Genomic DNA, 22,169 nt, shown 5'->3' with positions numbered 1-22,169 from the left:
TACACACTCAGAAAATGTTCTTTTCCTTGCTTGTTATAATATTAATCATGGCATTTCTTGTGTTTGAAAACTTAAAATATTAACCTATTTTATATGTAGAATTATATAATAATATTACTACTTAATGGTGATAAAATATTAATTCTCTTTTTTGTTTTGCTTTTGGGCAGTTGTCATTGGTTTTGGTTTTGGTTTTGGTTTTGGTTTTGGTTTTGGTTTTGGTTTTGGTTTTGGTTTTTAGGGTTTCATTCTATATACCACTCTTGCCTGGAACTTACTAACCTAAGCTGGCCTCATACTTGTGGCAATTCTCCTGCTTCAGCCTCCTCAAGTGCTGAAATTATGAGCAGAAGCCACCCATGTCTGACTATTTCACAATAAAATTATACTGTAAAATCAAACTATTACTCCATTTTTACAAAAACAGAAACTGGGAGATTTAGTGGTGCACAGGTGTGTAGCTCAGTTGCAAGAAGTCTGACATAGAACCCAGGATCCTATACCTTGGCTACTCAGTCCTCTCCTCCCCATTGACAGACAACATACAAAGCACGTGTTCAATCTTTCCAACAGAACTGGAACTATTTTTTAAATGTGAACAGAATGTGTGTGTCATGCCTGTGGATTCTGCTTTCAGGAAAGTTTCTGTGGAACATCCATCATTGTACCAGAACTTGAAGGAGCTCTTTATTTGAAAGAAGATGGAAAGAAATCCTGGAAACGGCGCTACTTCCTTCTGAGAGCTTCTGGAATTTATTATGTTCCCAAAGGAAAGACAAAGGTCTGTGTGTCAGTTTTCCCTATAATAACATATCTGAGACAATCAACTTTAAAAAAAAAAAAAAACAGGTTTGTCCCACAGCTAACTCTCAGGTTATTGCAGAAGGTGGAGTAGAAATGTTGTAAGATCCAGAGGGAGTTTGCTGTGAGATTGTGTCTCCTAGCAATACCATCCATGCAGTCTCACCAACACAACTGCCTGAACATGAGCTGAGCAAGGGCAACAATGGACAGGCCAATGTGGACGGAGGCTTCACCCCTACACAGAGAACTACAGCCAACTAGTAATGCTGATAGAGAAATAGTCTTCCCCAGGGAAGAGCACACCAATTGGTTATCCAAAGCAAATGGTCAACCCTGTAAACCTATAATATTGTATTTAGAAATATGTTTGTAGTTGCCATTAAAGAAAAAGAGGGAGAGAAAGGATGGGTATATAGGAGGACTTGGAGAGAGGACAGGGAATGGGGAAATGAGGTAACTATAAATCTCAAAAATTAATATTTTTAGAACAAATTTATTTTGGCTCAATTTTGGAGATCAGCCTACTGTTTCATAGGAGGAAACATGGTAGAGGAAGGCATTACCTTGGGGCCAGAAGCAAAAGAGAGAAGCCAGAGTCCCACAATCCCTTCTGGGAATACCCCAGCAGTTCCACCTCCTAATGGGTCTACCACCTCCCAGGAGTGCGACAGCCTTAGCATATGGCTCTTAGAGGTCAGTCTACCACAATTATAAACCAACATAACAAAATGAAGAATCAGAATGGCACCTGTGTGAGGAAGCGTCTCATAAGGACAAGACACAGAAATACATCACGGGGTGGTAAACTTAGCTGTAACTATCATGTGTGAGGAAATATCTCATGAGGGTGAGACACAGAAATACATCAGGGAGCAGTAAGCTTAGCTTTAGCTATCATGGTCTTGGTACCATGGGACCTGTGCTACAACAAAATCTACACAAATCTATATACTACAATACAAAATCATTGAAGTAATTTGAGTTTTCTATAGCTTTCTCTTGAATATGAAAGTAAATTCTATGGGTTTTTTTGTTTGTTTGTTTTGTTTTTTCTTTTAAATTCCATGTATTAAAGTCATGGGCTATCAAGATGGCTCAGCAGATGAAGGTGCCTCCTACCAAGCCTGACCTACTCTATTCTGAAAACTTTTTTCCTCATATTAATCCCTTTGTTCTATAATCATTATGATCAAACTTGCTTTATCTACAATCTCAGTCGAGTTAGAAGTTTTAAGATTTTCATTAGATTTAAATCTTATATTCTGAACAGTGATTTTTTTGAGAGGCATACTTAATTCATATGCTTTTAATTTATCAGAGTATTTTAGATGTCATTGAAGTTTTGCTTGGCAAGTTGTGATCATGAACTTGAATCTACAAACGTATAGTAAATTGTTCTAAATCTAATTTTAACCCTACTGAGGCCTTTCCTGCAGAGTTGGGACAGTCTGATTTTGTTCACCTATAAAAGCTGAGGTATTTTTTGTGTCTCATCCTCATGAGATGTTTACCTCTGTCTAGAATACACAGAACAGGGCTTCACCAAGTGAAATGCTTGTAGATTGCAGATTTCCTCTAGTAAGTCTTATCCCACATTCCCAAACAAGGAAGTCACCAGTCAGGTGACCCGACCCGACCCCACCCCACCCCACCCCCATCTCTGTGTCATTGTAGGCCACTGTAGGTAATTCTTAATGCAAGGCACATGTTGCCCAGCTTTGTCTTTTTGCTCTGGTGTGAATCTTAGACCTAGTACTTCCTACTTCTGCTACATTTACTCCAGTCCAAAGCTGGGCAGGCAACATTATCAAGCAAAGGATTTATTTGACAACAGAGATGTCCTAAGAAGTTGGATACAAAACATATAAGTAAGCCTGGAGCAAACAGTATGTTCTCATCTTAAGGTTGAGCAACTGTTGCCACAAACATTAGGGTGGAGGGGGGGCGGAGTCAGAAGTACAGTCATTGGGAAAAGACACAAAAACCCACAGGGTTCACAGCTGGTGTGCTTGTCTCCACAACTGAGGATGCTTGCCTGGAAAATGACTGACCAAACAAACTGGCCAAGTAAGAAATCATTTTGCTTTATACGAGCAATATGAAAATCAAACATAATTCAAATTCTGTGCAGAGCAGGAGTGACACATGTAGAATAAACAAATGTATGGAATAAACACAAACATTCAAGATGTATATTACATAAAATAGACAATGTTTACCCAAAAAGTGGTTCTATGAATCTATGAAAATTCTAGTTGCGTTCTTTTCACTTTAAATTCAGAGACTGATTGTAAAATTACTCAAGAAGAAAAGCTGTCTCCTAACAGACTCCCTAAAACTGGGAGGAACAGTGATCTAAAAATGCATCTCTCAGATTTCAGTGAAAATAAAGCAGTTATAAATGTACAGATCAACAAAGAGCCGACTAATGTGGGGAATTTAATCGGAATTCTACAGCAGTAGGGAAACAATGTAGAATTCAAGATAATAAATAGTATTGAAATAATTGCATACCCATGTTTTAAAGTTTTTTACTTTAGCACATGATCCAAATCAAATCCTCATTTAATTAGAATGTTTTTTTTTAAACTACTCAAAAAACATTAAAAAAATATGAGTTGATATTTTCATAATTCTAGGGCACAAAGATATTTCTTAATCAAGAATAAAACCCAAAACTACAAAGGAGAAAGGTGACAGCTTTGACGACATGAGGTTGTTTTAAATTCCTTATGGATGATAATATCAAACAAGACTTTAAGGACTAGTTACATAGTCAGACATTTGAAACATATATTACCAAGTGTGACTATCCATCATGAGTAAAGACTTCACCAAATCAACAACAACAAAAAAAGATAACGTGCACAGACACATGGCAAAGATTATTCAATGAGAATAGCCAGGAAAAATATAAAAATTAGCTTAGTGAAAACTGTACCATCTTACCAGTAAATATGGTAACAGATTAATAAAATCAGTAATATTGACAATGTTGGAGGGAGAGGGTAAAAAAAAATTCTTGGGAATGAAAAGATGGACTGTAAAATGGTACAGCCAAGTTGAGAATATTTAACAAGTCCTGTGCAATGGAAAGAGAAGCAAGTGCAGACCCTTTTGGTCAGAAGTTACCCCTTTGGTGACTGATCCACAGAAATATTTACTCACATACACAATGTTTTTATAATGGCAAAAGCTGAATTAATCTCTAAGCAATTACAGTACACTACTTAAACAGTTCTACTTAGACAGTGGGATACTGGGCAGACATCAAGTACCAGGTTTCCACTTGTGTGTCCTAGGGAAATCAGTAACTGTGTCCTCATAAGGACTGGGAAGGAGTCAGGAAACAGTGTTTGGAGTGGTGTCATTCTTGACTTAAATGTATTATTTGAGAATTTTGTACAATGTATTTGATCACATCCACCTCTCTTCCCTCCACTCATATCTACCTCCCTTCTCTACCCACCCAAATTTCTGTCTTTTTGTTTGTTTGTTTGTTTGTTTGTTTTAACCCATTAATTCCAATTTCTGCTGTCCAAATCCTTTTTAGTGTCTGGCAATCTGCTGGAGCAGGACTGACCTACCAGGAGTCGTACCCTTAAAGAAAACTGAGGACTCCTCCCTCAGCAGCTCTGTGCCTATTTTCCCCAACCCATGCTGGGATTTTGTCTGGCCTGAGCTTGTGCATTGGTCTTGTGCACTCTGTCCTAACTTCTGTAAATTCATATGTATAATTTCCCTGCTGGGTCCAGAAAACACTGTTTAGTCATGTGTCACCTCTGGCTCTTACAATCCTTATATTGATCTTGGAGTAGAGAACAACCCTGGCCTGCACAATGGCTTGGGTTTCATCCCTACTGAGAAAACAATTAAATACACGAATATGTGTGTAGTTATATATGTGTATATATATACTATATATATATACATATACAAGTATGTGTGTGTGTAATGTATGAGTAAGAGGGTCTATCTCATCCTATAAATAAATAATTGATGATGATAGATGGATAGATAGATAGATAGATATGATATGATTAATAGATTAACAGAATGAAAGAAAATGTATCCTCTAAAACATGTAAGACTCTATCAGTCTATTTTACCTGTGGTACATCTAAGGGTAAACAGGAGGAACAGGAGGAAGGAGGAGCTGATAAAAGAAAATAGATAGGGTATAATTTTAATTATGTTGTTTTGTAGTTAAAACATTAAAAGTTAAAAATATATATAAAAAGAAAAATGCCCTGCCATACATAAAGAAATAAGGTGTCCCATATAGTGTAATATTCCTAACTTGTATTCTTTATTCAGTAACTAAGTAGGGGTTCTAGAATATGCTAGAGACGACAACAAGGATAGTGGAACAAATGTGTAGTCAAAGTGAAACCAAGTATGTAGATTACAGGTTGCCATTTTACAACACATTTTATTCACAGAAGTCTCTGTTTCCATGGCAACCCTAATAGCCAAAGGAGAAAGCATGAAAGAGCATGGAGCCGGTGCTAATTTACTGAGCATCAAATTTATCTCTCATCCTGATTTTTCTAATGCTCAATCACAAACTTGCTACTGACTTGAAATAGCAAAAGTCAGTCACAGTAAAGTTTCCGACAGTGGTTAGCCTGTTATGATTGCATCAGTAGCAACCGTGCATGATCACTTGTTTCTGACCCCCAGATGCTGGGACAACCAACCATGATTCCACAACAGATGCTGGGACAACCAACCACATCATCTTTCATTCCATTGCAGGACCAGCACTGATTGTCATCTTTTATGTGGGCTTGACTTAGAGAAAACTGTGTTCAGAAGATGTTTATATAAATTATCTAATATTTCAATATTTTACTTACTAAAAGAACCTTTATTGCAGCATCAAAGAGAAACTGGAGGAATTAGCAACTGCCATCTCAGAGAAATTTTTTTTTCCCCCTGTCTTTTAGACATCCCGCGATCTGGCATGCTTTATACAGTTTGAAAATGTAAACATTTACTATGGGATTCAGTGTAAAATGAAATACAAAGCACCCACTGACCACTGCTTTGTTTTAAAGGTACGTTATGACATACTGATTTAGACTCCTAAGTCATTTCAATTCTGGTTTTTGAGACAGGGTTTCTCTGTATAGCCCTGGCTATCCTGGAACTCACTTTGTAGACCAGGCTAGCCTCGAACTCCGAAATCCACCTGCCTCTGCCTGAACCAATGTTAAATGTTATTTCATAAATTTTAAGTATGACATTATAAAATGTATAGTTTTAAACCAAAATAACAAAGTACTGTGATATCTATCAACTTATGTCCTCAAAAGCTTTCATCTGATCCTAAAAATTTAAATCTAAATTTATTTAATGTACTTAAATAAATTTATTTAAATCTATTTAAATTTATCAACTCTAGAAATATAAGTTTTATATTTTGAGTAAATTAATTTAAGATTCCATTAATAAAACAGACCAGTTTTCAATCCTTATCATATTTTTATTCCACTGTATGAATGTTTTTGAAATTATGATCTTGCCAATGTTTTCTAGAAAAACAATAGAGAAGCCTTTTAAAAAATTACCCAGGTTGTAAACCTTTTTTTTTTTAAGTCTTGTGTATCTCATGCTAGCCTCAAGCTGGCTGTGTAGCTGAGACTCTCCTGGATCCCTTAACCCATGGCTTTCACCTTCCAAGTGCTGGGTCTACAAGCAGGGGCCACCATGACAAGTTTAGGTTATGAGACTTTTAAAGGTGCATGCTGTCCAGAGGAAATGTGTGTTATCAGAGATTTGAGGCAGCTTACATCTTAAAGTTAGACTCTCAGACCACTCCGGTCAGCAAGTGGGTTATTTTTATAGTTATGCTTGAGTGTCTTTTGACCTACAGAGCTCTGGACTTAAGACTAAGGTAAGTTTGTTTGCATTTGTTCTTAGTCTTTTTTTGTTTTGTTTTGGTTTTGGTTTTTTTGGTTTTTTTCAAGACAGGGTTTCTCTGTATAGCTCTGGCTGTCCTGGAACTCACTCTGTAGAGCAGGCTGGCCTCGAACTCAGAAATCCACCTGCCTCTGCCTCCCAAGTGCTGTTCTTCATCTTAATAATTCAGCCAAGTCAAATATTCAATAATTTGTCTTCATCCACAATTAGCATTGCTTATTGTAATCAAATAATTGCCTGGAATTCGTGGCTTCATTAAGGGCTCAGTATTATGCCGGTCTTTCCATTGCTGTGTACCCACTTTTAGTAATTTATCAATAATTTTTACAATAATGAACACCATACCAGCCTAGTCTGCATGACACTTCCTGGAGGTTCTCATCCAGGGCCTTTTAATTCCTGGGAGACATTTGGATATACCTAGAGACATTCTGATATTCATAACTTGGGGCAGGACCAGGCACTACTTCCTGGCATCTAATAGAAGCCAGAGCCATTAGATATTACTAATGCACGAAACAAGCCCACAACCAGATGACCTGGCCCCCAGTATTGACATTGATATTGTTGAGAAATCCTGTGCTCATAAGGTGAAGCTCAGAACCATGGCTGTAAAGGGACTGAAGCAAGGCAGAGTGCTAAACTCATTCACTCATTCATTACTTATGGAGTGGCAGCTGTGTTCTGAGAACTTTCCAGGTGTAGAGAAAACAGGAGTAAACCAAATGTACAATGAGCCCTATTTTGGAGTTTAAGGTCGGTGTGAGGAACTGGCAGTGAAGAAAAGCATGTGCTGAGATGTCAGGTAACAAATACAGATGTGATTCCAAACAGAGAGGAGCGGGTTAGAGCTGACCAGAGCTGGGTCAGGCTCCCCTCAGATAGGGGCAGGAGGTGCTGACATTTGGCAAAAGATATAAATGAAGTGATAAGAGAATTGTAACTGAAGGAAAACACTCTAGAACAAGAACTGTAATGGTAAAGGTCTTGAGATCCCTCCCTGGTGAGGGCAGAAGGAGGATTGCCAAAGACAGCACCCTGTCTCCTGGATTTTGTGCATCCATGTCCATTGCTTATGATGAGAGGGCAGTGAGAATAATAACAGCAAACAATTATAAAGCATTCTGTTCATGGATATAGAACTTGAGCTGTAAGTGGCCAAGTCTGGATGGGAGCTCAGCACTGCAGCTCAAGGTGCTGTTGTTCTTCCAGATACTTTTCAATCGGATTTCAGATTGTCAGCGATGGTACAGGCCAGAATGGTTACCAACAACCTGGGAGTGTCCCTTATTCTCATAGACTCTGACTCCAATGAAGCTGAATCCCTGACTCTGTGCAGAAAGGATTTTAGGATGAGCCTGTTTGAAGTAGAGTGGGAGTTTATTTGAGCACACAGGCTGATAGAAAGAGAATTGCTGTGGGCTTTTCAAGGAAGAACCACTTCCATTTGAGTGGCCTTCATGTTATACCTTAAGCATTGATAAGAAATGTTTTCTATCTTTTTTTTCAGTAAACCAGAGTATAGCATAGCTCCAAAGGTATCTTGAGAAGGGATTACAATCTGATAAGACCAAAACATCAGCCACAAGAGTTTCACAAATCAGTTAAAAACTGTCTTTTAATATAAATTGTATTTCTGCTGTGATCCATAGAAAACATTAGGTTTGCAGCTGGGAACAAAGAAAAGCCTTGGATATACTTGAGTGTGATTCTCACCATATTGCTGCTCTCTGTGAGAATTCATATCCTAGTCACAGTTCCAGCTACTAGGTATGCAAAATATCCCCAGTCTGCAGTAATGGGCTCACCTTTGGACAGCAGCAGTGACTGCAAATCTAAGGACACCTCAGCCACCACCTTCTAGACAGTGACCCCACCTCCTCTCCATCCTCAGCAACCTATCCCCAAATTAATGATCTCATCATCTCCACATTAGTCTTCCACTCACTTCTTCCCTAACACACTACTAATTGGCTTAAAGATAATCGAAATTTAGTGCTCTTGCATTTTAAAATCAGAACTGGGGGAAGAGAGCTTGCCATGCAAGCTTGAGTTCAGTGTCTGAAACCATAGTGGCAGGAGGGAACTGACTCCCAGAAGCTGTCCTCTGACCTACACACACATACATACACACTCAGGACTAGAGCCCAGCATAGTGACTTCCAACACTAAGGAGTCCCAGTCAAGGCCCTCCTGGGTAGCTTGAGATCATGTCTTAAAAAGGAACAAAGAAAAGAGCTGAGTTACTTCCTGAAAAGTCTGGAGCCATCTGTTCTATGCCTTTTCCCAGGATTCTGGAAGTTTCCAACAGCCCTTGCATTCCTTGTCTTGAAGCTACATGATACTAGTCCCCTTGTACATCAGTGCATGGTCATCATTGTCACTGTGTGTGCCTGCATCTATTTCTTATCATCTTCTTGTAAGGAAGGAGAGTCATAGGATTTAGAACATCTACCAGTTCAATATAGCTTCATCTTAACCTGATATCTACAAACTTGCTTCATACACAGTGAGGTGACATTTACTTTTCAGCGGACACAGATCTGTAATAGCCACGTGCTTTACCAAGCTATGAACAGAGAGATCAGCCTCAGATCCCTTCATCTTCCCCTTCTCATCCAATCCTTGAAGCAGCAGTCCTGATTTTATATCAGCGTCTCCCTTACTCCTTCCTTTGTCTGGTCATCCTTTAAGTTCATCATCTAGGTCAACCTCAGCATCATTGCTGTTTTAAAATATCAGTAACACCAGAACCTAGAAACAGTCCTGCCTCAGCAAAGGGGCTTTACCCACAGCTCCTTTCCACCTTAGATTCTGCCTCTGTTCAAACCTTCCATGGAATTTATTGACATTCTCCAAACATTCTAACACTTGTTCAATATGATTTTTCAGTCTTTTTCAAACTTTTATTATGAAATCATAGAATAACCACACTTTTGTTGGCATTTGTCTCTGCGTGCCATCTTTTTACATGCCTGGGGGTTATATTGTCAACTCCCAGGGCTTGAACAAAAGAGGATTTTATTCTAGTTTTTATCCTGATGTTACCTTTACCCCAAGTCAAGTTGTTTAACTTTGTCTGATGCCCTCTTTCCTCATTTTGTGAGTTTAGAGGACATTAGGATCCCCTTTAGCAAGAATGTTCTGCCATGGCCTTGACCTTACACACTCAGAGCTTCTGTTATTCAAGATCAGAGACAAGGATCACGAGGAAGATTCCAGCTGGTTGGCATTGATTTTGTGTTTTCTTTAAGCCCTTTTGCAAGTAATTTCTTTGGTGGCGCACGCCTTTAATCCCAGCACTCGGGAGGCAGAGGCAGGCGGATTTCTGAGTTCGAGGCCAGCCTGGTCTACAAAGTGAGTTCCAGGACAGCCAGGGCTACACAGAGAAACCCTGTCTCGAAAAACCAAAAAAAAAAAAAAAAAAAAAAAAAAGTAATTTCTCAACCAAAGGCTGAGTTATACAGAAGTAAGTCCCTAGGTAAGGTGAGGTGACCAAGGCTAGCATTGTGACAGGCTCTGAGACTTTGTCACAGAGCCCGAAGAACCTCTGAAGTGTGAACTTGGTGTCAACCAGATAGCTCACCTCAGAACCACTAAGTTAGAGGATTGGATGAAATGTAGTGGCCCTTTATTTTATATTAAAAGCCATCTGATTTCTGGGTACAACCACGTTTTCCTGTAGTTAGGTGAATAACATACTTAAATAGTTCACTGTGCTTCTTAAGTGGAGTGGACACCTCTATACAAATAACTGGTGCACTTTGCACTGTTTGCTTGACTCCTATGATATGCACAAAACCCAAAAAAAATGGAATATTTAATATTAAGAGTAAGCCAAAGGTAACAATATCAAATTTCTAAATATCTCTGAAAGAAAAATTAGACACTTTCTTCTTCATTATTTTACTTATTTTTACATGTCTGTAGTATCTACGTAAACGTATGTGTATACATGTGTGCAAGTACATACAAATAGAGGTCAGAAGAGGACATCTGACATCTTCTTCTAAGACTCTATATCTATTGCATTAAAATGGGGTCTCTTCCTAAACCTGAACCTCAGTTCTCAGTTAGGCTGGAAGCCAGAAAACCCCACCCGACTCGGAGCTGGAATACCCAGCTTGTTATGGGGGTGCTGGGATCCAAACACTGGTAGTTTTCATGTCTGAAGAGCAAACCCTATCAATTGTTGAGCCATCCCCTCGTGCTCACCCTGTGTTTTCATAAGAAGAATTTAAATATTAATTGCTGACCAATGTCCTGCCCACACGTTAGTCAGAGCAGAGATTCTGTTGTAAGTTGGGCATCTGTGGTCCTGATACTGAATAGTGAGCACTTGATTTGGTTTTGCAGATTTCTTTGTTGAGGATGCTGCAGGCATCTACAGAATGTCACATTCTGGCTACCAAGTGCCTGATTCACACTTGAACACTCTGACATTTAGGTTAGTCAATGCTATTGGACCACACTACTTGGTTTGATTGATGTTTCCAATGTCAAGATCCCCTTGAGACCGTGATTATTGGCGTAAGGTTTACAGTACTGAAATCTGAGAATTTCTTTTTTATTTATTTTTTTTGTTATCACCTGATTCCTTTTTATTTTATTTTTTAATTTTTTATTAGATATTTTCTTCATTTACATTTCAAATGCTATCCCGAAAGTCCCCTATACCCTCCCCCGGCCCTGCTCCCCTACCCACTCACTCCCACTTCTTGGCCCTGGCCTTCCCCTGTACTGGGGCATATAAAGTTTCCAATACCAAGGGGCCTTTCTTCCCAATGATGACCGACTAGGCCATCTTCTGCTACATATGCAGCTAGAGACACGAGCTCTGGGGTACTGGTTAATTCATGTTGTTGTTCCACCTATAGGGTTGCAGACCCCTTCAGCTCCTTGGGTACTTTCTCTAGCTCCTCCATCGGGGGGCCCTGTGTTCCATCCTATAGATGACTGTGAGCATCCACTTCTGTATTTACCAGGCACTGGCAAAGCCTCACAGGAGACAGCTATATCAGGGCCCTTTCAGCAAAATCTTGCTGGCATATGCAGTAGTGTCTGCGTTTGGTGGCTGATTATAGGATGGACCCCAGGTGGGGCAGTCTCTAGATGGTCCATCCCTTCGTCTTAGCTCCAAACTTTGTCTCTGCAATTCCTTCCATGGATATTTTATTCCCTATTCTAGGGAGGAATGAATTATCCACGCGTTGGTCTTCCTTCTTCTTGATTTTCTTGTGTTTTGTAAATTGTATCTTGGGTATTCTAGGTTTCTGGGCTAATATCATGACAAGTATCAGTGAGTGTATATCAAGTGACTTCTTTTGTGATTGGGTTACCTCACTCAGGATGATGCCCTCCAGGTCCATCCATTTGCCTAGGAATTTCATAAATTCATTGTTTTTTTTTTTAAAGATTTATTTATTTATTATATGTAAGTACACTGTAGCTGTCTTCAGACACTCCGTTCCGAAGGTCCAGAGTTCATTGTTTTTAATAGCTGAGTAGTACTCCATTGTGTAAATGTACCACATTTTCTGTATCCATTCCTCTGTTGAGGGACATCTGGGTTCTTTCCAGCTCTGGCTATTATAAATAAGACTGCTATGAACATAGTGGAGCATGTGTCCTTATTACCAGTTGGAACATCTTCTGAGTATATGCCCAGGAGAGGAACAACACAGTATGGGGCAGCCATCCAAAAGTGTTTGCCGCCATCTCCTGGCGCAACTGGAGAACTACAGCAACAGTCTGCAGGCGTCGTCAGGAAAGAGGAATTTAAGAGGGACAATCAAGGAACTAACTGGCTTCTAGGCCAGGCTGGTGCAAAATCCAAGTCAGTAAAGGAAGCAATCCAATTAAAAGGGCCAACTTTTCTCAGTTGCTAGAAAAGACCACAGACAGGAATCCTTTACATTTTCTGGTTTTTTTTATTCATGTAGTATCTTTAAAATACAGTGCTGTCTTCAAGGACTCAATATAAACTCAGAAATTCTAGTGGATAAAGAAATATTCAGGAAGCTCTCCAAATATCAATTTTTATCATTTTTAAACACAGAAATAAATAAATTTAGAAATAACTAAAGCCCTTGCAGACTATGTGTCTTGCAGAGGATCAATGTGGGACACATCAAGCACAAAGCTTGCAGAGAAACCACACCATAGGCTCTCCCTCATATTGCAGCATATTAAAGGCATAGTTCAAAAGCTCAGATCACCATTGACGATTAACTACTTTCCTAAAGGTCAGTGAGTTTGCTCAATGCAAGTGGAAAGCTCTATGAAGCACCATAGAGAGGGATTGCTGCTTCAGCCCATTTCTGCCAATGGAAGCCTCCTAGATCTCCTGACACCTCTGATCTTTAGTGCCACTAGTTTATGCTCAGACTAGCAAGGCCAACCTGAGCTTCATAAGGCTGATGTAAGGAAACACACACACACACATATGCATACACATGCACACAGAGACAGTTGTTTTAGTTGGGTTTTTTTTATACAATAAAATGTAATCGAAGTTACAATGGCCCATGAAAATTGACATCACACACATTTCAGATCCTAGGTTTGGTTACCAGCCTCTGACCCAATGACTTCAACTTTTCTAAGAGTAAATACTATGCTTATTTATATATTTAAAAAATTATTTTGACACCCAGATTAAGGTTCTACTACATGCCAGGCATGTGCTAAGCACCAGGGATCTTCCAAAAAAAAATAATACAGGCAAAGTTCCTATCTGATAGAGAGCTGAATGTGTAAAAGCCAAACAGAAACAAAAGCTACAAGGACTAGAGAATCGAGAAACAGAGTTGCAATCTCTTTGTGTCTCTGCCACATCAGTGTTCTCTTGTAAACTCCTGGGGACCTATATAACCCCTGTACACACACTGTTGATGGCCACTTAAGGACAGATGGAAACACTGAATGCCATCATGCCTGCAGAGGATGTGCCCAAGTGGATGTGAAACCACCATTAGGAAAGAGAGATAGATCATTGCAAAACTCTGTATTCTTGTTGAAAGAAATGACACCTGGACTAAATTGTGGCACAAATAAAACTAATTTTATAAGCACCAGTTTTGTAACGTAAAATGCCTATTAGGTAAGCCCCTTATATGATAGAGAAGCAAACTGATTTCCAATGAGGAACAGACATATAAAATATAAAACGGATTTCAGCATTTAGAAGGGAGAAATACAATTATCACTGACATATAAGAAGTCCTTATGGTTAAAGCATATAACAGGCTTCTTAAATCTGATCAGAGTTGGGCCTTTTTCTTAATAGTGCTTGGGGGTGAGCCCAGGGCCTCACAGATGATAAGCAAGTATGCTGCCACTGGACTATACACCCAGCCTTTTCAGTACCTTTTACTTTTGAGGTAGGGTCTCATTATATTTCTCAAGCAGATCTCAACCTGGTGGTCCTCCTTTCTCAGACTCCTCTCTAGTAGCTGAGGTTGCAGACTTGTGCTGTGGGGCTAGGTATGCTAACATGTGATCTCAGCTATCAGGAAGACTAAATTGGAAAGATCATGAGTTCAAGGCCATCCTGGGCTTCATAATGACACCTCGGCTCTTCCTGATCCTAAAACTGCTACCAGATGTCTTTGCCACCATCTCAGTAAATCATATATATTGTCATAGTTTTTCTTTAAGTTTTTTTTTTCAAACAGTGGTTTGGGCTCTTAATAAATTGTATCTATTAATTGTCTTCAAAACTGCTTCTTTGTAGCATCCTCAAATTCAGAAGGAATCTCAATATATCAAGTATCTCTGCTGTGATGACGCAAGAACCCTCAGTCAATGGGTAATGGGAATAAGGATTGCCAAGGTGAGTATTTGCTCACCTTCATGTGCTCTTGGGCCAGCCAACACGCTTGTTAACTAAGGCCCACATTTCAGCATTTCTGGGTACAGATGTTATCTCGTCTATTTGTTCTTGATTTCTTTCTACCCATCAGTAAGTGGAGTCATTCACTTACTGCTGTACAAGCACACACCTGTCCAGTGGCGTGATGAATCAGAGTTGACTTTCAAAGAAAAAAAACTGTTCAGATTCACAGGGAGAATTGCAAACACAGTGTGCAGATAAGAAACTTGAGACCAGACCAAAGGTCTGTGCCTTAATGGTAAAGCCCTTGCCTAGCATGTGTGGGGTCCTGAGTTCCATCTCACCATAGGAAGGGGAGAGAGCGAACGAAGCCGATTAACTCAACTCAACAGTTACATGACCAGAATTTTGTGATTGGCATTTTGTGGCTATCCCTGTCCTCTAGTGTGTAGATGAGAGAATTTGCTAATTTTGCTAATCTAGAGAATTATTTAACATTTGAAAGTGCAATCAGTGAAATATACCCCCAAAATAAAACTTGGATGAGGAGAATAATGGCACCTTTTTCTCTTCCAATATGTATCTTGCAGTTGAGTGCAAAATTTAAATAAATGGATTCCTTCTTTTCTCCTCTGTATTCCCTCCTTAGTATGGGAAGACTCTTTATGATAACTATCAGCGGGCTGTGGCAAGAGCTGGACTTGCCTCTCGGTGGACAAACCTGGGGACTGTTGGCACACCCATGCCAGCTCAGCCTTCTACAGGTAAAAGCAGAGAAGACACTCACGTTCACACACCAACAAAACCGGAGCCTAGCTCCAGTCTCCAGGTTACACCCAAACAAGACGAGTGTCTCCAAGTTATTCCTCCAACAAACCTGCACCCCCAGGTTACAAGCCCTCCCCCTGCCTAACGACCACCAGTACAGAGTGAAGCAGAAATTAAGTTTATGATATACTCAGAGCACCAGCCAATTGTGTTAAAGGCCATAGTAACTTTCCACTTAGATGCTTGCACACTCACCTATAGCCTTCTATAAAGTCTTGTCTGATAGATATCCCGTGCTCCTTCTCCACCAAACCATCTGTGTGATGGTGGTGTGCTGAGGGACCCGAGCCAGCTCAAAGAGAATAAAGGCCCTACTGTGATTTCATAAGATCAGCTCCTGTCTGTTTTTTAGGGGGATTGCTAACATTTCCCTGACACAACAATACTTGTGTCTAGGTTGTCTACCGGTGACTTTTCACAAAGCTTTGGCCACTTTTTCACAATAAACCCATAAATAATGTGATGATCATGATTTTAGGGTGGGCTAAAAGGAGATGTGCTTTATCAAAATACAAATATCATATAATGCAAGGCACCTTAGTGCCAAGCAGGATACTCAGAAGATATCTGGTCATTCCCTGCTGTCTTCCCGCAGTGACAGGATGGCTAGAGTCTCATGCCCAGTGCCAGGCATTACATGTTAAGGTATAAAACCTTGTCTTGTTTGTATTTTTAAGAAGACCAGCCACTAAGATTAGGTACCCAGTGAGATTTCTGCTTTACATTGAGAACTGCCCTTTGGAATCTGTGACCAATTCTAGGAAGCCCATTAGCATTCTACAAGTACAAGTACTGTTATACTGTACTGTTTAGTACAAACAACAAAGAAAAACCTTCGGTGGGTGGTGGACAAGGGGCAGTCCTAGGCACAAGGTTCCCAGCCTCTGGCATCCCACGCTGGATACCCCGGAGAAGCTGAGAACAAATGGGGACCCTTGGACAGCTCGGTCAGCTCTGGGCCGAAGGGAGGAGAGGGCAGGGGGATATGAGAGTCCTTGGTCTGGTCTGTGGCTGGAGCATAGGAAGGCTTTCTGGAGGGAGGTTAGACGTGGCTCGTTAGGAGAAAGTCTATCCCATCTTTCAAGCACCGTGGGCCTAGATGAGCAGAGACAGTGTGTGGTTTTAGAGCTTTATTGTAGAAAGGCAGGGAGAAAGAGAGAAGGTAGAAAGAGGGAGAGACTGGCCATGGCCACGTTGGGCGGGGGGGGGGGGTGGGAATGGAAAGAGAAAAAGAGGGCTAGAGAGTAAGAAAGGTGAGGGCTTAAAGAGAGTGAGGAGGGACCAAGCACTCCCTCTTATAGTGGGCTGGGCTATCTTGTTGTTGCCAGGTAACTATGGGGAGGAGCATACCTGGCTCTAGTCAGGTAACTGTGGGGGTGGAGTCTAGCCAGAATGCCAGAAGCTTGGGACATTGTCTGCATGATTGATAGTCACAGAATTATGGAGTTGGAGGCTCTGTGGTGCCAGGCACCTGGCTCTGGAAATGTGACTCGCTTTTCTGTCCCTTGTAGAGCTCTCTACTGGGTCACTGGAGCAAGCCTCATTCAACCAAGATAGGCTGGGAGGAGCAACAAAGATGTCCCATTTTAGGGCTGAGCACCCCATCTCTAATTCTCTGCCTTTGATCAGTAATGAATCTGTCCATTGATTCTGCACACTGAAAAATCTTAGTGTTTACTGAAAGCCTCATGATTTTTGACTAAACACAAGTTTTCACACATACAAAGCATGTTTGTTTTTAGATGTTTTATTTATTACTATTTATTATTTTTATATTTTATTTATTCACTTTACATCCCAATCCAATCTTCTTCCCTACCTTGCTCTCTTCCCAGTCCCCCCCTCTCATTTCACTCCCCTCCTAGCTCTCTTCCCCATCTCCTTAGAAAAGGGGAGGCCTGCGGTAGATACCAATTAGAATAACCAGGCATACCAAACCACAGCAAGATTAGGCTGCTTCCTCTTCCCCTGAGTCTAGACAAGGCAGCCTAATTAGGAGGAAAGGATCCAGAACCAGGCAATGTAGTCCGAGACAGCCCCAGCTCCCATTTTAGGAGTCCCACATGAAGACCTAGCTGCTACATATGTGCACGGGGCCTAGGTTCATCCCATGCATGCTCTCTGGTTGGTGGTTCAGCCTTCCTGAGCCCCCATGGGCCCAGGTTACTTGACTCTAGGTTTTTCATGGTGTCCTTGATCCCTCTGCAAAGCCCATTCTTAACCACAGAGGCACATACCTCAGACCGCAGCTCAGACTTTTCATGAGACTTTGTGAAATACTTGACTTTATGGAATACTTGTCAGTGTTTCCTTTTGCAGTGCTTTGTGTTTGCAGACTCTCCTTCAAAAATACTAAAAATGTCTTCTCACTCTCCTCTCTTCAGTTCCCTCAGGACTTAAAACAGGCACCAGCCAGCCCAATGGTCAGATGCCCCAGGTCATGCCTTCTGCTGGTCCTGCTCCGCAAGAGGCCCAGACACAAATTGAAACAACTAAGGTAAATCAGGGATCCACTCAAAGGTTGTCGACCTGATACCTAAAGACCCGCCTTCTAAATGTGAGCAGGTCCTGGTACTTTCTCTTTTTAAAACTCACATGCCATTCGAACAACTAGGAAGCCACTGTGCTATAATTTCATTTAGGAAATGGCTTCGTATTTCATCATAAAGCTTCCGAGGCTAGAGGTGAAAGTTAAAATCAGCCATTAATGACACTGCTTTATGGTATCCTAAGTGTGATATCCAAAGGGATTTCCTTCATGTCATAATAAATTTCATGTCCTTTCAGTCAGCCCTTGAGACTCGCAGGTGTTTTGTTTCGTTTTGTTTTAGTGAATTAAAGCAATTGAAAATTAGTCGGAAACCCTATATGAAGTGCCAAGTGAATCCCAAGACCGGATCAGGAGATTCCTAAAAGGGGTCCACTTATAAAGTGTGCATTTTATATTTTTCAGTTAATGACTTGAATGTATACTCAGGGTGATGGAAAAGAAAATACATTTAAGATAATAACCAAGAGCTAGGGGTGCAGATCAGAGGCACAGCAGGTGCCCCGTATGTGTGAGAGTATGTGGGCTCCATAGCTAGCACAGACAGAAGGAAGGAAGGAAGAAAGGAAGGGAAGAAGGAAGGAAGGAAGGAAGGAAGGAAGGAAGGAAGGAAGGAAGGAAGGAAGGAAGGAAGGAAGGGAAGAAGGAAGGAAGGAAGGAAGGAAGGAAGGAAGGAAGGAAGGGAGGGAGGGAGGGAGGGAGGGAGGGAGGGAGGGAGGGAGGGAGGCAGACTGAAATATAACATCCTCCATAGCTTTTTATATAAAAGAGACTAATGAAGATTAATTTAAATTTGTATAAAACCCATAGATGCTTGTAATTTAGTTATTAATCCAATTCAGGTGACTCCTGAATTCCCACTGAGTCTTTCTTGTGGTGCAGAACAGCTCAGACTAATTGTGGTCCTGTCCTATCACTCACATATAACAATCCATGTGCACAGCTTCAATAATTTTCTCCATCCACGCCTTCAGCGGTAAAAGTGAAAATTGGTGTTCACTTAAAGAGTTCTTGTTTTTGAAAGCCATTTCAGACTTTTCAAAGCTGTTTCTCTAATCTATCCAAACCTGAGAGTCTGACCATGCAGTGTTCTTTCTGTTATATTTTCATTATTTCTGTAACATTAGTCAAAAAGAAGTATTTTTTTAAAAAGGAATAAAAGAACCCCAGAATAGAAATAATTTCTTTGTGAATGCCAATACCCAATCTGCCTGATCCAAAGAATTTAACAAATAAATCACAAGTTTATGAGCTTTTCATGCTTAGTAAATAAATGAAACACAATTGAAACTCATTGAAAAGTACTTTGCTAGGAAAAAAAAAAAAACTAAATTTAATATCCAGTAGTTCAGGCTGTTAAGCAGAGAAAAAAATGTTTAAAAAGCTGATAAAAATGTAAATTAAAATGATGATGGTTTTCACCAGAACATAGTCATTCAATTCAGCTGCCTGAAATTGCTGGGGACATTACATTTATATAAATACACTGTTACTTAAATACACATTGTTATCGCCATTGTCAAGTCCTCTATTGAACGCTGTAGACCTTAGAGTCTAGAGAGACTTAAGCCAGGTCAAGTGTTCTGACTCTAGGGCTTATCTCACTATAACATGAGGCAGCTCGTGTTCAGTGTATACCTCAATTTCATAACACACAAGCACGCACTCACACCCACACACAAATGCACACACACAATTTTAGACTATGTGTCCTGCTTCCAACCTCTCCCTTCTGAACCCTTCTAAGGTACAAGGACAAAGTTTATGATGAGCCCCTCCTTAGAAGGGCAGAGTCTAGGAACTGGAACCTTTGTTCTAAGAACAGTACTGCATGGAAATTTCATCCACAACCAAGGGACAGATTGGACACACTCTCCAGCAGGAAGAGATCCTTTATGGCTTTGTAAAAGAGTTACCTGTCACCCAGACAGGATTACTTCTCAGTTTCTTCACTTGTACATTCTTCATCCTGACCAAGCAGGATGTCTAAGCAAAGAGGATTTTTTTTAGCATAATATTCTTTATTTATTCTTTGAGAATTCACAATTTATCTCAAGCACATTTATCCCCCATTCCCCCATTCTAACTCCTCTCAAATACCCCCTCACTCCCACACACTCTTCCTTCTCAACTCCATGTTCCCTTTTTTTCTTATAACCCACTGAGTCCAGTGTTACCTGTATACTCATGGGTATAGGGCCATCCACTGGGTCACAGTCAACCTGCCAGGGACCGTAGCCCTAAGGAGAACTGACTCTCCCTCCCCAAGTAGTCAGTCAATCCTCAGCTAGGGGTAAGAGCTCCTATACATGTCCCAGCTGTGCTGGAATGTCGACTAGCTGGATCTTATGCAGGTCATGGCCTGTCATGTCCAGGACGTACTTTCACCCTCATCTTCTCCAACCTCTGGCTCTTACAGGTCCTTTTACCTCTTCTTGTTCCTGGGAACTGAGTCTTGGGGGCAGGGTGTATTACAAAGATGTTCCATGTATGACTGAGCACTCCACTGATACTTGTTCTCTGCACCTGGATCAGTGTGAGTCTCTATAGTGACTGTTGTCCACTGTGCAAAGAATTTTCTCTGATGGGGACTGAGCAGCACTAACCTAAAGATACAGAGAGATATTTAGAAGGCAGTTTAAAACTATGTCCATTTAGTAAAAATAATAGTATGTTCACCCCTAGAGTCTGTGAGCTCTTTAGCCAAGTACTTCACCAGATTTTAAGCCAAGATATTTTGGTGAACACTCTGAGATGCCCCTTAATTACCTCTATGCTGTCAATGGTGTGGCACAGAGGGGTAGTACACTCACACATACTCATGCACACACCTAAAATTGTGTTCCTGCATATGCCCATTGATAGCTTGCCTTAGGTCAGGAGTAGGGAGTCTTAGAGAATCATCTGGCTTCCAGTTTGAGTTGAGTTAGGATTTATTAATACTTTAGAGAAACATTTAACTTCTGTGTAAGACTTGCTAGGGAAGGTCTGTGCTTGTTCTAAACACAGTAAACACCTCCTAGAGTAAATGTGGTTAAGATGCCCAGTCACAGAGAGTGCTGTTTTAGTGCTCACATCTAATGATGTGACAGACATTTGGAATCATTCCTGTGCCTGGAGAAAGGTGAGCTCATGAGCACGTTTAGACCTAGTGTAGGAAGGAATGGGGCAATCCCATCAGCGACAATGCCACATGATGGATGTACTGTCAAGAACTGTAAGAGCTCTGTTGTTTCTTTGTTAAAGGATGAAAAGCAAGGCTTGGGTAACCATTCCCCAGGAGCAACCAGGGAGAACCACCGTCCTAAGTCCAGCCTGCCACCGCCACCCCCTCCAGTAAGACGGTCTTCAGACACCTGTGGCAGCCCCGCCTTGCCAAACAAGGTCAAGGGCCCTGGCAGCTGCACCTTCCCCCATCCGCCGGAGAACTTCCTGCCACCTCCACCGCCCCCACCGCCTGAGGAAGACAACAGCGGGCTACTCCCGCCACCCCCGCCCCCGCCCCCGCCCTACCTGGAGGAGCCACCGGACTTCGTGCCACCGCCCCCACCGCCTGTAGCTGTTGAAGACTCTGCATTGCCACCCCCGCCTCCACCCCCGCCCTGTCTCTCCCAGGAGATGACCAAGTCATCTCCGTTGCCCCCCAAAAAGCCCCTAGTCCCCCCCAAGAGGCAAGAGAACCAAGGACTTCCCAGTGCACCAGGGAACAGTGAGCAAGATTTTATGTCAGATCTCATGAAAGCATTGCAAAAGAAAAGAGGCAATATACCCTAGAGACATGTTAGTATTTGGGATGCTCGCTATTAAAATTCATGTTTTGGTACTCTATTGTCATACATCTTGTTCATTTTAGTAAAATGTTTTCCGACTAGAAATAATGTAAAATCTCTTCACTGTTGTGCATACTATGTTCATAGCCATTAAGGTAGCCATATTCAGGGTTTCTAACTACATACATCCAAGCACACCCACATGTACATTGTGTGTGCTTTCACCTGATACATTTTTGTCTTGCAGTCCAGGTTCACTGAAATGATATTCTGGGTATGTTTTCGTGTGTTCAGAAGGCTCAAATTTTAAAAATTAAAGTTTGTCTGAAAACAGTATCTCTAGAAACAGTGTGTAAGTTTTATATGGTGTCAACACTACTTTAGATTTGACTCTCTAAAAGTTTCAAATTCCTATGCCTTCTTAAGTCTTGTGCTATTTCTTTCTTGGTGTCTAACCTCT

General features: G+C 40.9%; 1 protein-coding gene across 1 annotated transcript in view; it reads left to right on the top strand.

Moving 5' to 3' along the window:
- The window catches only part of Apbb1ip (amyloid beta precursor protein binding family B member 1 interacting protein), a 98,191-nt gene extending 76,429 nt beyond the window's left edge, over positions 1–21,762 (top strand). Inside the window, exons 9-14 of the mRNA XM_021155983.3 lie at positions 638–781; positions 5,754–5,864; positions 14,465–14,563; positions 15,213–15,327; positions 17,776–17,888; positions 21,186–21,762. Coding sequence (XP_021011642.1) covers positions 638–781; positions 5,754–5,864; positions 14,465–14,563; positions 15,213–15,327; positions 17,776–17,888; positions 21,186–21,713 — 1,110 coding nt within the window. The 3' untranslated portion in view covers positions 21,714–21,762. The remainder of the gene's footprint in view (positions 1–637; positions 782–5,753; positions 5,865–14,464; positions 14,564–15,212; positions 15,328–17,775; positions 17,889–21,185) is intronic.
- The last annotated feature ends 407 nt before the right edge of the window (positions 21,763–22,169 follow it).

The sequence above is a fragment of the Mus caroli genome, unplaced genomic scaffold, assembly GCF_978045245.1.
Source record: "Mus caroli unplaced genomic scaffold, Mus_caroli_1 scaffold_2, whole genome shotgun sequence".
NCBI lineage: Eukaryota > Metazoa > Chordata > Mammalia > Rodentia > Muridae > Mus > Mus caroli.
The sequence above is the reverse complement of the archived record's forward strand: the minus strand, read 5'-3'. Positions and strand labels throughout refer to the sequence as shown.